Source organism: Pituophis catenifer, unplaced genomic scaffold, assembly GCF_029215685.1.
Source record: "Pituophis catenifer annectens isolate HBS135680 unplaced genomic scaffold, rPitCat1.0.hap2 SCAF_2, whole genome shotgun sequence".
Taxonomy (NCBI): Eukaryota; Metazoa; Chordata; class Lepidosauria; order Squamata; family Colubridae; genus Pituophis; species Pituophis catenifer.
Genome location: NW_027256882.1, coordinates 258824977 through 258840930, shown reverse-complemented (window position 1 = coordinate 258840930; position 15954 = coordinate 258824977). Strand labels below are relative to the sequence as shown.

The 15954-nt window shown below is 42.2% G+C and overlaps 1 protein-coding gene across 1 annotated transcript in view; it reads left to right on the top strand.

Moving 5' to 3' along the window:
• Positions 1–4346: 4346 nt before the first annotated feature.
• VCAN (versican) overlaps positions 4347–15954 on the top strand; it is a 104283-nt gene continuing 92675 nt past the window's right edge. The window contains exon 1 of the mRNA XM_070935777.1: positions 4347–4439. Coding sequence (XP_070791878.1) covers positions 4347–4439 — 93 coding nt within the window. The remainder of the gene's footprint in view (positions 4440–15954) is intronic.

The window sequence follows — 15954 nt, the reverse complement described above, 5'->3', positions numbered from 1 at the left end:
CACTGCCTTTGCCAGATATGTGGACGTCAATTAGGAAGAATACACTTCCAATATGTGGTAAACTTGCAACAGAGGACTGCAGCCAAAAGTGGTGGATTTACCAGACAGTGCTCAAAGACTGGAAAATGTTCACCTTCCTTTTATATAAATTGTGCAAGTAAAGCCTTGTATTGTAAATACAGCAAATATGCCTGTGATTGTAAAAGGAGCCTTCAGATTTTAGCCTGGAAAATCTCTTCTTTAAAGGAACTAATTTACTGAATGATATTAGACTAATTTCTAAATGTTTAATTTGTAAAATGGGCAGTTTTAGAATTCCCATTGCAAGAGCCAGTTTAGTATAGTGGTTAAGGTATCAGGATAGAAACTGAGAGATTGTGATTTCCAGTCCTGCCTTAGGCATAAAGCCAGTTGGGTAACCTTGGGCCAGTCATTTCCAGTCAGCCCTAAGAAGTGGGCAATGGCAAACCACTTCTAAAATCTTCCCATGAAAACTACAGAGATTAGTTACCAGGAGTCAGCTCTGACTAAAAGGCAATAATGAAAAGATGGTGATGATTATGATGATAACAATAATAATAATTAATAGTAGTAGTAGTAGTAATTTGGAACACAACATGCCAGATATCATGGTTGTTGAGGGCCGAAGTGTACAGTTTATTGGTATTGATGCACCAGGAGATGCCAGAGTCGAAGAAAAAGAACTGGAAAAAAATCATGAAATATCACGACCTGGCCATCGAAACTACATGGCTATGGATGAAACATGTAACAGTGATACCCATTGTCATCTGGGCACTTGGTACCATGTCCAAGAATTTTACAAAATACATCAAGAAATTGTAGCTTCCTGCAATAACACCAGCGGAACTGCAAAAAAATGCACTACTCATAACATCATATATTTTAAGAAGATACTTGGTTGATACCTAGGACACTGGCAGCAACCCTATCAACCATTAGCACCAGTCAATCGTATTTATGACACATTTTTAAATGTTCAGTTGACTGAGTTTCATGTTTAATGAATAAAAGAGATAATAATAAAAGATTTTAGTTTACTATGAAAACACTGGATCATTTATATAGCACTTTATACATAGTTTCTATCCTGGGGCCAATAAGGAGTACATAAAGCTCCTGCCTGTTTAACTTAAACAATACCTTGGGATGAGCAGTAGATACATTCAACATATACTGGAAAATTGATTTTTTTTTTCTTATTAACTGTTTTCTTGAGAGGCAGTGGGCAAAAGAGATAAATAAATCCTGGAAGCACTATGAATTCTAGATTGAGCGTATTAATCATTGCACATTTCCTCACAATATGCATGGTCTGGCTTTGAAATTTTTATTTTTATTATTTGGGTAATATTTATACTTGCAATTATTTAAATTGTTCAATGAACATTTGCATTTTGTATTATACTGATTTTTTTTAATTACATTGTTGTATTGATTATGTGTATAGGGAGACCTTGTTTAGCAACCGCAGTTGAGATTGGCAACTTGGATGATCAGTGAAGCCGTTACTAAGTGAAACCACAACTATGCTTATAATACTTTCCTTTGCTTTACAGTTCTGCAAAAGCCATAAATGTGAGGCTTGGTAACAAAGTTACTTTTTCATCACTATCATAACTGTGAATGGTTGTTAAATGAGACGATCACTAAACTAAGACTACCTATATAATATGAGCTTCTACCACAATTGGAGCCCTTGTCAGTTCAATCATCTGACTGTAACTAAATTTATAACTTTATTCCCATAACTCAATCATGCTACCAATCATTACCTGTGTCATGTAGTTAATGAAGGAATTGTGCAAAATTGGTACAGTGTGGATAAAGGAAAAAAAAAAGGAAATGTGTGTGCCAACAGGATTACTATGTGAGGCAAGCAGGCAGATGGCTATATGGATGGATGAAGAGTTGATGATAGATATCTTTCAATCTGTGATAGTCGCCATTCACTTTTAGAGGGCCAATCATTCTAGTTCTGATGATGATGGAATAACCATCCCATCTACTTGGAAGACAGACAGTAGGGAATGGTATTCTGTGTTCATATAAAAATATTCAAGGGGGACTTTTATGCTCAAAAGGAGAGAGTTGAAATATATGGTAAATGAACTATAATCTGGGTCAAAATTAAAGAGGACAATTGAATATTGTGCTTTGTTTGACTTTATACAGCTCAGCTGGGACTGGAGCTGTCTTGAATTCAAATCTCTATGAAATTTAATTGTCTCCAAATGATGAAACAGAGTTGAAGTAAGGGTCAGAGGATAATCTTATGGTCTTTAGAAGAAGAATATAAAACAAATGCAGAGGGGAAGGGATAGAGAAGTATTTTAGTCTGTAAATCCCATTTTGCAACTGAGGAACCAATTCACCTTCTCCACTTTCTAAATGAGATGGCTCAAGATATTATATTGCCTCATGGGCTGCTGCTGATGTATCCTATTCTAAGAAGTCAATTTGGTCCCCCTCGCTGGCTTGCACTGCAACTCATCTATGGTGGCAATTAAAGATTGCAGCTTTTTCCAGACCACAGTGAAGCAGTCTAGCTCTTGTCCTCTATGCCTTGCTTCTGTCCCTTATTCCTTTGCATCTCCTGCCTCACCCTGCCTAACCATATGGATGGTCTTGCTTCTTCGATCACGTTTTGCAGCCACCCCAAAGACAGGGAGCCCTCCTTTGCTGGCCCCACGCCTGCTTTTAACTCAATTTTGGAACAAAAGGAAACCACCCTCAAATGTGATCCTCAGGGCCATGCCTTCCTCTTCTTTGTAGAACCACTGCTCCTTGCTTCCAGGGCACATACAACTGAAATGAAAGAAAGAAAGCATCGCTCCTGAAGGACCATGTTGTAGAGAGAGCAAAAGGCTCCAACACGGGATAGAGAAATATTGGGAGTCAAGTTACAATACTGAGAGGAAGCCAGGCAAGGTTTTCTAACAAGAGACTTCAGACTTGGAGGAAGTCTTTGGCCAAAATGCTCTTTTGTTTTGGCTGCTTCCACTTTCACCCTGCCCGCGGTTCCCACATTGTTATTATTTGTTTCAAAAATAACCGGGTAGGCGACCATCATTTGTCCGTGGGCTACCGGCTTGCCAGACTACTGGTTTCAGCCCTACTAGCCCGGCCTTAGCTAAACGTTGGCTGGCTTTCAACCATCTTTGGTGGGGCGGTTCAAACGGGACCCTCGGCACACCTCGCGGTCCTTCTCACCTCACACATTTTTTAAAATTTTATTTTCGTCGACAGTCACAAGGGGGAAGCCCCCCCCATTCATAGCGTACGCCCCGATTTCCTCCCGTCCCAATTTTGCCGTCTGAAGCCTCTTGTTGTCCCTGGGGAGGGAAGGGGAGGGGAGCGTCGAGAGCCGCCTATTACCCCCCCTCCCTACCTCATGTGGTGCCGCGGCGGCGACGGGGGTCTGCAGAGCCTCTCGGGAGATTTTGGGGCTCAGGGGAGCGAGGAGGGGTGGGAGAGGAGGAAGAAGCCGTCGCCGCCGCCGCTCTCCTGCTGCTGCCCCTCGTTGGCTCTGGGCTCGGTCTTGGCGAACCTCGGCGGGTGTGCAACCAGAAGAGCCCTCCTCTCGGCGAGGCAAGGCAGGGCCCCTCCTCTCGAAACGCTGACGGGACCCGATATAATCATGATGGGTGGTGAAGTCCGCATTTGAACTTGCAGGCAAAGCGCGCTGGGTGCCTCGTTCTGCCGGGAGCTGCAGCGCTTCTCGCGGGATCAGGTGCTCGCCGCCGCAGGAGAGAGGGCGCCAGGAGAAGCCCCCGAAGGACCCGTTTCCCAAGTGGCTACTAGATAGGGGACTTCGCGCCCGAGGGAGCCTCTGGATTACCAGCCATCTCTGATTGGGGCTCCTCTTTTCTCTCTCTCTCTCTCCCTCCCCTTTCCTTGCCCCCCCTTTTTTTCTTTTTGGTAGCCTCTGCAATAAACTGCTCTGAAAGGTAACTATACCACCTTCCCTTTCTATTTTCTGCTGGTCAAGTGAGGGGGGCGAGAAGGAACACCTAAGGGGGGGGGGTTACCTGTAAGACAAAAGAGTTTGGTAAAAGCTAAGGGGTTGGGGGAAAAGAAGAAAAAAGACCTGATGAGGGTGATTTTGAAGGCGCCGGCTCTTTCATGCTTGCTTTCATTCATACCTTTGGAGAAGGGCAACGCTTTTCGCGGAGAGGCAGAGTGTAATGCACAATATTGATGGGGGGAAGAGAACAAAGAAAAGTGGAAAGAATGGGGGAAGAGTGTGTGTGTGTGTGTGGGGCCAGACAAGAGTTTTTGAATGGGAGGCAAGGTAGGGGAGTCCGGCGGCTCGGAAACGGTTAATGGCTGGGGAGGAAGCGTCTTTTAGGGTCTGGAAGACACAAAGCGGCTCTGGAGGGAAGGAGGTGCTGGGAAGCGGCGGATTTGGCGAGCAGGTTTGGATGCGGGGGCTGAGCCGGGCGGTGGAAGCCGTGGAGTTGGTTTGGGGGATTCCTGGAGAACACTTGGTTCTCTTTTCCCAGTCTTGGCTGCGGAGATTTTCTGGCAGAAAAACCTGGGGCGGAGGGGGGGGGGTCGGGTATCCTCTGACCATAGTGGCCAGCGGGACCGGAGGTGGTGGGGAAGATCACAAAGGTCAGAGAAGAAAAGGCGTCGCGGATGCTCAACTTTCCCAATTCCCTCCCTTGCTTCCTTCGCCTCCCGGAGAAGTCCTGCCGGTCTTACTGGGATCGTTTCCATCGATCACTTTTGGGCTTTGTTTTAAGAGTGGGGGCGTTTTTTTAAAAAAAAACTTGCTGGGAAAGCAACCCATGAAATCAAGAGGGAAAAAAGCGTTTGGGAAGTAAATCGCTGTTGTGACAAACTTTAGCTCTAACGCTAGGTCCCTGCAAGGCTTTTCTGCGAGGCTTGGGTAACCCATCTCCCCCCTCGCCAATTTTATGTGATTTTAGGCTCCAAGGCAGAAGTTCGAAATTGTTCTTTGAAATAAGTTGCGAGAAGGGAAAATCTATCTATCTATCTATCTATCTATCTATCTATCTATCTATCTATCTATCTATCTATCTATCTATCTATCTATCTATCTATCTATCTATCTAATCATTTGCCTAGGTTACAAAAGCTAGTGTTGTTTAACTGACCTACTGATCCAGATTGCAAAAGGCAACATCCCGGGAGAGAGCAAGACGCTTCACCCCAAAATGAGTAAGACTTGGCTAGCTAGCAATGGATGCAACATGGAAAAATCGGGGGTGGGTGTGGTGTTTGGCGGGCGGGGTGGGAACGGGGGAAAAAAGGAGGACTGCGTTTCTTGTGAATCTAAATGTGTTGGGAGATGGGAGCATTGTTTTGTCTGTCTCGGCATGTTGCTGGCGAGTCGGGGCGGGGGGCGGGCGGGAAGTGAGGAAAATCTCCCTTTCTCGCCTTTTCTTTCGGAGCGTTTATCTCAGTCTTCCTGTGCGTGGCGGCAGCCAAGGAGTTCTGGCTCCATCTCTTTGGCGGGCTCCAAATGTTACGGGGGCGGTGCAGGGGGGAGTGTCAGGGTTTTTCTACAGGAAAAGTCTATGTCATCGTCAACTAATCGTCTTCTTCCATCCCAGCTGCTTTCTTCTAGGTAGACTCTTCCCCCTTTCCCCAAACGCTGAGAAACCCTGGGGTTGGGTCTCTCTCTCTCTCTCTCTCTCTCTCTCTTTTTGCTTCCTCCCCGCTTTAAAGCAAGCTGGAGAATAAGCCCCCCATCCTGCCCCGCCCAGCGGCTGCGACACACCCTCTTTCCTTGCAAACAGGCGGAAGCAATCCCTGCCACCCCAAAAGAGATCCGCGGGAAACCTTCTTTTCTGTTGAGCAAATGAATGAACTGGCCGCTCGGAGGCAGGCGGCGCGTGCAAAAGCCTTCCCAGGTCAAGGAGCTCCGGCGCTTTCCCGTCGCTTGTGCTTCAAAAACGGGGGAGCCGGGAAGGAGAGGCGTTCGCGCGTCTTAAAAAAAAAACAAAAAACCTAAAACTCCCGAGTCTTGAGAAGTTGGAAGGGACGGGCGCGTCTTTGCGCAGTTCCGCTGCTCCCTCTGCTGGAGAAACTCTGAAGGTCGAAGGCATGAAGGAGATTCAGTCACATAGACCAGGGGTCTTCAACCTTGGTAACTTTAAGCCTGGAGGACTTCAACTCCTAGAATTCCCCAGCCAGCTTTGGGGGGCTTTGGGGGCTTCTGGGAGTTGAAGTTCTCCAGGCTTAAAGTTGCCAAGGTTGGAGATCCCTGACATAGACAGCATCTTGGGAAATTTCTCACAAGGAGGAAAAGTTTGTGTCTGTGCTATTCTAGCTGACACAAAGTTTTTGTTACTACTCTAGGTTACTGAATGTCAATGGTATCAACCACGAATGGCTAACGATTCCCTTGCAGATATTTCTTCTGCTTCCTCCCCGACATTTGTTTCTTTCTCTTTCCCGGCTGTTTCTTTTTTGAGAAAAGGGAGTTTCGCGGTAAACTTAAAAAAGGCTGTATTCACACAATCCGTTTAATTTCAGTGAATAATTTAGCTGTAGCATTCGCACAACAGATTAGGCTTGGGTTAGTTTAACCTTAGCCTTTCTTAGCCTATTGTGCGGACAGATCTTTGATGGGCTTGTGATTTCGGGTACTACCTCATCCCAGTTAGGGATTAATTCATCAAATTAGCATCGTTCAGTCGCCTTATGAGCAGGTATATTTTGAACGCAAAGAAAAAGCTCCGATTCCCAGGATCTATATACTAACTTCAAACCGATGGTGGGTTTCAAATTTTTTACTACGGGTTCTGTGGGTGTGACTTGGGGGGCGTGACATGGCTTGGGGGGCGTGGCAGGGGAAGGATACTGTAAAATCTCCATTCCCATCCCACTCCAGGGAATTGGTTACTGCAAAATCCCCATTTCCTCCCGATCAGCTGGGACTCTGAAGGCAGAGAATAGATGGGGAGGGGGCCAGTCAGAATTTTTACTACCGGTTCTCTGAACTACTGAAAATTTCTGCTACAGCGACATGAAAGATGCGTTGCAGTTTTGCCTTAATATGCCGTCAGTTTGGGATTTACTTGGGCCACCAAACTGTTTTTGAAGTGCTCTGTTCTCTCCTTGGGCTACAGCGCCAGTGTTGGCGGGAAAAGAGGTACACGCATGTAAGGAAACGATTCTGTGCAAACAGGGCTAGGAATTTGCCCTCTGCTTCCCTTCCCTTCCCTTCCCTTCCGTCTCGGAAGCAGCCCATTCCTAAAGACAGGCTTCTCTTTCTAGCAAACTTTGGGCACTTTGCCCGTCCACAGGATATTCAAGTTGCACAGAAAACCTAGCACAGGTCCGTAGCAGCAGCAGCAGCAGCCCCGCGGTTATTAATCTAAAGGAGACGCAGAACTTCCGCGCCGACTCCTTTATCTGCCCTGGTTTTCTTGCCATTTTAACACCCAACCGACTGGCATTTTAAGTTCCCTGACCTCCCACGTTACGGGCCGGTGTCCTCAACGAACTCCTCGATCTTTCTTTTTTATATATATATATATATAAAAAGTGGGAAAGTCATGCATGGTTCTCCTCAAATAAAGGGTTAGGCGGAATGGCTCCTTCAGCTGCCTCTGCAGTGAGTGATGGGGAAGATTATGTTCCAACAGCCACGTTTTCCTCTTTCCTGGAGAAAGAAAAGCCTGTTCCCATTTTCGCCCGTCGCGGGGGAAAGGAAGTGGGGGGGGGAGGGAGACGGGAACGGGACGGAGGAGCGTGCCCATTCCACGTCTAGCTCTGTGTGAAAATATCGTTTGGCTGGTGAAACGAGGCTCCCGCCCCCGGCGACACAGCAGGAGTATAAATTTGCCAAAGTTGCTGCCCCCCCCAAAAAAAAAAGACTCCCCAGCGCGGCTTTAGGAGGCGTTGGCTTTCGGAACTCATATTCCCGCCAGTCCTTCGGAAACGCGCAGCCCCCTCCCCCCCCCCAACTTTGCCCAGCGCGCTCGCAGCCAAAGCCGGGCGCAGGGCGCTCCCAACAGGCGCATCCCCCGGGCTGAGAAAGGGAGCTTGGGAGGTCTGGTCCTCCGGCAGCCACGTGGACGGATCATTTCATCTGGGAGGGAGCCTGGATCCTTTGTCCTTCCTTCTCGTTCTGGTGTGTGAAGTTGGGAAGTCCCGAGCCATTGGCCTGGCGTCTTTTGTTTGACGGAGACCAAGTGTGAGCGCGCGCGAGAAAAAAAGGTGGTGGGAGAGAGATTTGAAAGGGAGGGGTGTGTGTGCGGGGGGGGGGCAAAGTTCTGGGGTTTGCCATTCCGACAACTTAAGGAATACATTAAGATGGTGCTAGCAGTGGCCACGGGGAATGGAAGGCGGTGGAACGGTGTAGGGAGGGGTGTTCTAGTGTCTGCTTTATTAGCCAGCACCTTCTTCAGTAAACCAAGAAGGAAAAGGATGAATAACAGAGTTGGAAGGGACTTTTGGAGATCCTCTGTCCAACTCCCTCAAGGAGGAAATCCTATACCATTTCAGACAAATGGTGGTTCAATCTCATCTTTAAAAGTTCCAGTGTTGGAGCATCTACAATTTCTGGAGACAAGTTGTTCCACTGTTCCATTGTTCTAACTTTCAGGAAATTTCTCCTTAGTTGTAGGTTGCTTCCCTCCTTGGTTACTTTCCATCCATTGCTTCTTGTCTTGCCTTCAAGTGCTTTGGAGAATAGGTTGGCTGCCTGGCTCCCTTTATGGCAACCCCTTAGAAATTGGAACACTGCTATCATGCTGCATGAAGATTAGCAGGGAACTCTGGCAAGACATTTCTAAGATGAAAAGGTATATTCTGGGCTTTAGTGACCTTCAACAATGAACTGGCCTGTCTCAAAGAGACCATGGGACATCAATGGTTTCATAAGAGCTCAACCTCCTCAGACTATCAGCATTCAGAATTACTGAATACAGAGGCAAGTCAAACGCTGCTGAGTCAGCACAGAGTAAGCATCTGTCTGGCATGGCAAACTGTTACAGAGATCAGCCAAGAGGGGAGGGGGAAGATAGCTTTCCCATTATTAAATTATCTAAAGTGGGTTGAGAGATTGATTTTGCCTCAAAGTAACTCACTGAACTCATGGTCAAGTTGGGATTGGATTTGGGAGATCATATCTATACTTTCAACACTACCTGGCTTTTAAAAGTATATGCGTCCAGTATATGCCTTGCAGTTCCGACTAGGTTCTACCTTGATTATATCTTGCAATGTCATATTTATCCAACTTCATGATCTTCAAACAAGTTGCATTAGAATTTTCTTCATCTCCAACCAGTACTAACAGATTAGGGAAGCTGCTGTAGCAGAAAAAGGTGATAACAGTAAATAATTTGTTGCATCACATGTTCATGTCTTATTCTTCGTCTTCTTGTGCCATATCCGTCATTGGACGTTGGCGATCATGTTGGTGATCCTATTTTTATCAACAGCTGCACGAAAAAGTGCTGTTGAATTTTGTCCAAACCAGTCCCTTAGATTTTGAAGCCATGATGTTCTTTTGCCTGGACCTCATTTGCCTTTCCCTGGACTATTAAGTGAAGTATGGCAAAATATTTCTCTGCTCTATGAGGTCATTTTTTCACTGTTGAATATAAGTATTGGTATACTTTCATAGCTGTTCCACAATGAGTGATTAGTATGTAGACCAACAGAAAACAGAGACGTTCTTTGCTCATTTATAGCATCTTAAAGATTAGTACATTGTTGTATAACTTTCATGTTGTTACTATTTTTAACATCTATAAAATGTGTTATGTAATAGATAAGACAGACACATGACTGGAGCTGTACAGAGTGGAGTTCAGTTGAAATATAGAAAAAACAAAAATTATAACCAGACCTTTTAAGTTTAATTCAAGAACACCTTATTCATAAATGTTGATGTCAGGCCCGAACCCAGAGATGAGAGAGCGAGATCCAATTAAGTTCAGTCCTTATTTGCTTATACTTAATGGACAGATTTTTGCCAAGATAAAGATACAATTTTGTTACCTAGATATATCCCAAGGAATTCTAGAGCGTGGCAATCCTGAACCTTGTCCTCCTCCTTCCTCCAGTTGTGGGCTGCACAGTTGCCAAAACTCTCCCCACTGCTTCTGCAGGAGTACATTCCATCAGAGTTGAGGACATGTCACTAGTTTCCCTGTTTTTTTTTTTTTAAGTACTACTTTGGTTGTCAGAGTTTGAACAATACAATAACTTATTTCACATAAGAAGATAGACAAAATACATGACTCCTGGTATTATGGAAGATGAACACGTACATAGACATTTGTTGAGGGGTTGGTGGTGGTCTCTTAGCTTCTTTTTTGTTCTTGCAGACATTTCATTACCCAAACTAGATAACATAATCAGCTGCCCTGAGTCTTCGGAGAAAGGTGGCATATAAATTGAAATAATTAAATTAAATTAAATTAAATTAATTTGGCTAATGAAACATCTGCAAGAAAACAACCAGGCTCAGAGAGCACCAAGGATCCTTCATTTCAGTCCTGAGCTACAAATATTTTCCTCTATTGATACAATATTTGTTGTCTGAGTGAATATGGGGACAGAATTAGGGTCTGGACTATTGCTACAGGTATGATGTATTTGTTTCTCTTGATACATGGTCTGCTACTAGTGAGTAGCTGATTTAGACTTGATGGCTACCTATTGGAGCCTTTCCTCCAATAGCTTCAGGCAGATTATATGGGGATGTTCCTTCATGATTGACTAGTCCAGAGGTGTCAAATTGGTGGCCCAAGGGCTGGATGCATCCCCACCCCAGCTCCGCAAAGGGGAAATCGTCATGTCACATGATGGCAACATGATGCTGTGAGTTGGACATCTGTGGACTAGACCAAAGTCAACTAAGGAGCTTCCATGACCAGGAGAAGATGAAACCTCTGATCCTTGTCTAACACTTTTAACTTTGCACCATATTGTCTCTTATGTAGGGCTTTGCTTCTATATTGTGATCGGCTATTGTGATTTTAATGTTGCATAATTCATAACTCAGCCATTTTGAATTGCATGGAAACAATGGCTTATTGTTTGATGTTAATGGACATTGCAGAGATTGATAAACACTAGCTTCCTTTTTCCTGTTTCATTTCCTTGACACAAGAGCATCCCTGATTCTAATTTTTGTGGGTTTCTCTCAATGGATAGGGTTACACAGTGATGTCATCATATTATTCTTTTACAACACTGAGTTTCCCTGTAACATGCTTCTTCATGTTAGCCTTATTAAAATAGTATTTAGAATAGAGCCTAAAATTTCTGTTGTTTTTTGAGACATTTTTAAAGTGCATTTTGCCCAATTTTACAACCTTTCTTGCCATAGTTGTGAATCACTAAAGTTGTTAAGTTAGCAACACAACTGTTAAGTAAATCTGGCTTCCCCATTGATTTTGCTTGTCAGAAGGTAGCAAAAGGTGATCACATGACCCCAGGATACTGCAACTGTCATAAATATGAGTCAGTTGCCAAGCATTTGAATTTTGATCATGTGACCATGGGGATGCTGCAATAGTAGTAACTGTGAAAAACAGTCATAAGCCACTTTTTCAGTGCTGTTGTAACTTTGGTCACTAAACTAACTGGTAAGTCGAGGACTACCTGTATGATGGCTTTGGTATGGTACTACACCAAGGGTGTCAAACTCGATCGCTTCACGCAACATATCATGACATATTGTGACATTTTTTTCCTTTGCGGAGGTGTGGTGGGCATGGCCTGCATGTGATGCATCTGGCTTGTGGGCCGCCAGTTTGACACCGCCAGTACTACACCGCCAGTACTACACTGTACTTACAGTATCATCCAACCAAACAAGAAAAGGATCATAGAAGTATTGAGATTCATATCCAGGACCAATGGGCATTGCTATTAAGAAAAGAACTTCCTTACAAATAGGTCTTATAGATGTCCTATTTTACAAAAAGCAGTCTTGTATTCATGATACTGTTCAAATCTCTGTAAAACTCAAGAATCAAGAGACCAGAAAACCTTGAAGTGATACATTACCTGTTTACCTCTTAGCCAGCAGTCAAAGCAACTCACAGAGTTCATGTGGTCAATGTTTTTTCCCAATATCATGAACCATGTGGCCTTTTTCTACTTAAATTGCAGCAATTCTTTCTAAATTTGCAATTGTTGAGATTAAGATTATGCAATGTCCCACTTACATTCTCTTTGCTAATGTATTTCCAAGTGTCTGGTTTTCCTTGAAATTATTTTTTTAAAAACCAAAATTGATGGAGACTGAACTGCTAGTTGAAAAAAAGGTGTGAAACTGGAGTGAAAGGGAATTGTGCTTGTGTTCTGCTATGTCACCAATTTTATTTTTCTGATGTTACTTGGAGAATGCCCAAACATTGCTGTATTAACAGGAAGTATGACATTAAGTTCTGGTCCCTGTATAGTGTGAAAACCACATCAAATTTACATCATTCTGAAAATACCAACTTTAACGTTTTTTTCTTACTCCGAGCCAAGTTTCTCTTCCACAAACATTATCTAATTAATTACATATAATTATATCTAAAGTACATTCTAAGAGCGATTTTATATTTTGCACTGAATCATACTTTGATTTGATTTTAGTGCAGGACATAAGCCCAGCTTATGCCAATATATGATCTACCATGGACCACTAATAGCAGCTTATTAAAAACACATTTCATTTCTGCAGATTTAAATAAGCGAAACTATTGTAATGGACAGCAACCTGGCTGGTGGGCTGTTTTTGACTTACTGAGTTTTTTTTTTTTTTTAAATTTGATTTATATGCCGCCCTTCTCCGGAGACTCAGGGCGGCTTACAATGCGTTAAGCAATAGCCTTCATTCTTTTGTATATTTTATACAAAGTCAGCTTATTGCCCCCACAAACTGGGTCCTCATTTCACCTACCTTAGAAAGGATGGAAGGCTGAGTCAACCTTGAGCCTTGGAGAGATTCGAACCAGCAGAAATTGCAGGCAGCTGTGTTAATAACAGGGTGCACTAAACCACTGTACTATCAAGTTAAAAAAATGTGATCTGCTTTATACCTGGGTCATGTGATCTGGGGCGGGGTGTGTGATTTTATTATATTAATTTATTTGGTTCTTTTTTATTAGTTTTATTGTTTTAAATGAGGTTTAAAGCCGCCTTGAGTCGCTATGTGCGAATGGGTGGTGATATAAATTCAATAAATAAATAAACTACATCTGTATAGCACTCATGGGCTTTTTGATGTGGGACAACATTTTTTTTTAAATCTACAGAATATAAATAATGTAAATTTGATGGGGGGAAAACCAAGCGAGGAACAAAATGATGCTTTTGTGGGGAGTGGCTGTGTAATCATTTGGAGACTGCCATGTAGTACTTGGATCACTACAACTGATAATGAGTTAATCAAGAGACAGTGATTAATTGAATATAGCCCAAATTAACCAACTGTGAACAGCAGAACAATTAATCAACTGGCAGTAATATGGTGAAACTGGCAAAGTTAATTAAATGGAAGACAGAATATTTAAACAGTATAATTTATAATGTGCCTAATCAGTGTTAGGCAATTAACGATCTATCAATAATCTAAAAGGAGTGAAGATGATGTGATGATGAATTAGAGTGTATGAGTACATTACATGGTGTAGTACTCCAAGGAGCTTATTAGTTGAATACAGTTGGGAAGTACTGCCTTGGTGTCTGTTCCCATGAAGTATAGAGTCTATTGTTTTTTTCCTTCAGCTTCTCTGAAAGCATGAAATCAGAGAAGCAATTTCAGCAACTTGGATTGCAATTTTAAGTGTATTTACTTGGGACCAAGTTTAATGGAACTGGTTAAATATGCTTTGAACTACACCATGCCAAATTTATGGGAGCTAAATCTTCAGAAGATACAACAGCAATTAGCATTGCAAAATAAATCCTGAGGGTATTAAATATGTGTGGAACAAGGAATCAAAATATATGAGGGCCCAAGGTGGCAAAGCATGTTACAATCTTCCCCTTTTCTTAATGCAGTAAGCTATATGATTGTTTCCTTTTGCTAGCAATAATGAAAGCAACTGCCAATTATCTTTTCTACTTCTTTTTTCTCTTCAGTTTGGGTAAAACAATATTTAGGCATTAGCAAATACATTTGTTATATTTTGGCAAGTATCTAACAAGACTTTTCCAGTTGAAAGGAGATCTTTAGTACTTTTCTTATGACAGCCATGATAGTTGAAAACAAGGAGGCCAGCTGTTGACTGATCAACTTGTTCAGGAAGCAAGAAGCCATTAAGTGTATGTTTCTCAAGAAGTCTTTAAAAAAAAAGTAGGAGAAGGAGTAAGGCTCAGAGAAAACTTTCTTCTGAGATACTCACAGCATAAACTTATATGCTTTCATGAACCTGTTTGATCTTCAGTGAAGTACAATAGAGACTGCTTGCTCATTCACGCACTGGTGGCTCTGTCAAACCTTATTCTGTTTTCTCCAGGTTGTAAATCAGAAACAGCTGCATTCATGTATGCATGTGAGAAGAACAGTAAATATATTGCAGCCTAAGATCCAAGTAAAAAAAGGTTTTTTCTGTTTTTGCCTAGTGGCGGTCATCATCTAAGAAACTCTTATTACCCTAAGGTCTTCCAGCTGCATTGGATTACTTCTCAGTTAATACAACCAACAGCTGGAGGCCCTGGGATTTAGAGTTCAACAGTTTGAAGAACAAAAGATCTAGAGGGAACAAACAGGGGAGACTGAGCAAAGGCACTCAGTCTAGAACTTTTTATCTAGAATGACATCATCCAGATATAACTGCTATTAACTGACGGTATTGATTATATAATCTTGGGAAATAGAAATGTGAATGTCTTGTCTTGGCGAACAAAAAGAAAATTGCAGTAAACAATGTGAAATTGTGATACTAAAATAGGTTTAATAAGCAACAAGAATGTTGCTTTCTGTATTTCCTACAGGAAATTTTAGCAAGGTTAGTTAGATTGCAATCTTCATGCTGCTGGAGATGTAACTAAGGGACTAATTATTGATTTGGTTTTGAGCTATTAATCCATTTGGGGCTGATGTCAGCAGGGTGGTTAACAATTCTGGCTCAATCATTGCATGTTGAAAATCCATATATTTTTGTTGAATGTATATCAGTATTTTGTAAATATCCAGCTATCAAGAATTGTGGATTCTTCAGGAATAAAGGTGGATAAAAGAATTATTCTGCAATGATGGAAGTAGAAATATACTTTTGATTTGCATCATTTGAACATTGATATATATTGCTTGATAATGGTTGATTTTTTTAAAAAAAGCTATATTTTTGGTGATTCTTTATAAAATAATGTGCTGGCTTTTTTTCTTTTCCCTTTTTCATTTCTGTGCTTATCAATTTTGAGGTGTTGATTCTTTAATGCTCTTGTGCATATTTTCTTTCATTGACTTGTTTAGCATAATAAAATAAAATATTAGAAAATGATATACCTGGAAAATATTTGGTTACAGCTTGCTCAGCAAACACAGCCTTAGAGACTTAACATGTTGCTGTTTAGTTAATTAGAAAACTGTATGCTCTTTTGTCGCCCTTAGACATAATCCAGATTTCATATTTCTTTGTTTAAACTAGAAGAAACAAAACACCTTAAATCAAGTCTGGAAACATCTGTTATATTTTACACTTATTACAGGGAGTGAAAATTATTCTTATATTGAAATTAGTATACAATTGTATTGCCTTAATGCTCCCTGAAATAAGGAATATTTTAGGAAATGTGATAAATGACCTTTGGGTTTGGATCCAGCCAGCAGTATGATGGAGAAAAGGAAGAAAGCTGTAGCTAACTAGTGGCCTTCTGATTTGCAAAGTATGCGTTGCTTTAAGATAAATATAAGAATGGTCTTAGAAGGCACTTTCCTGTTTTGAATTAAAAGGAATATTGGTTATTCCAGCATTTACAGTACATTGAAAGCCA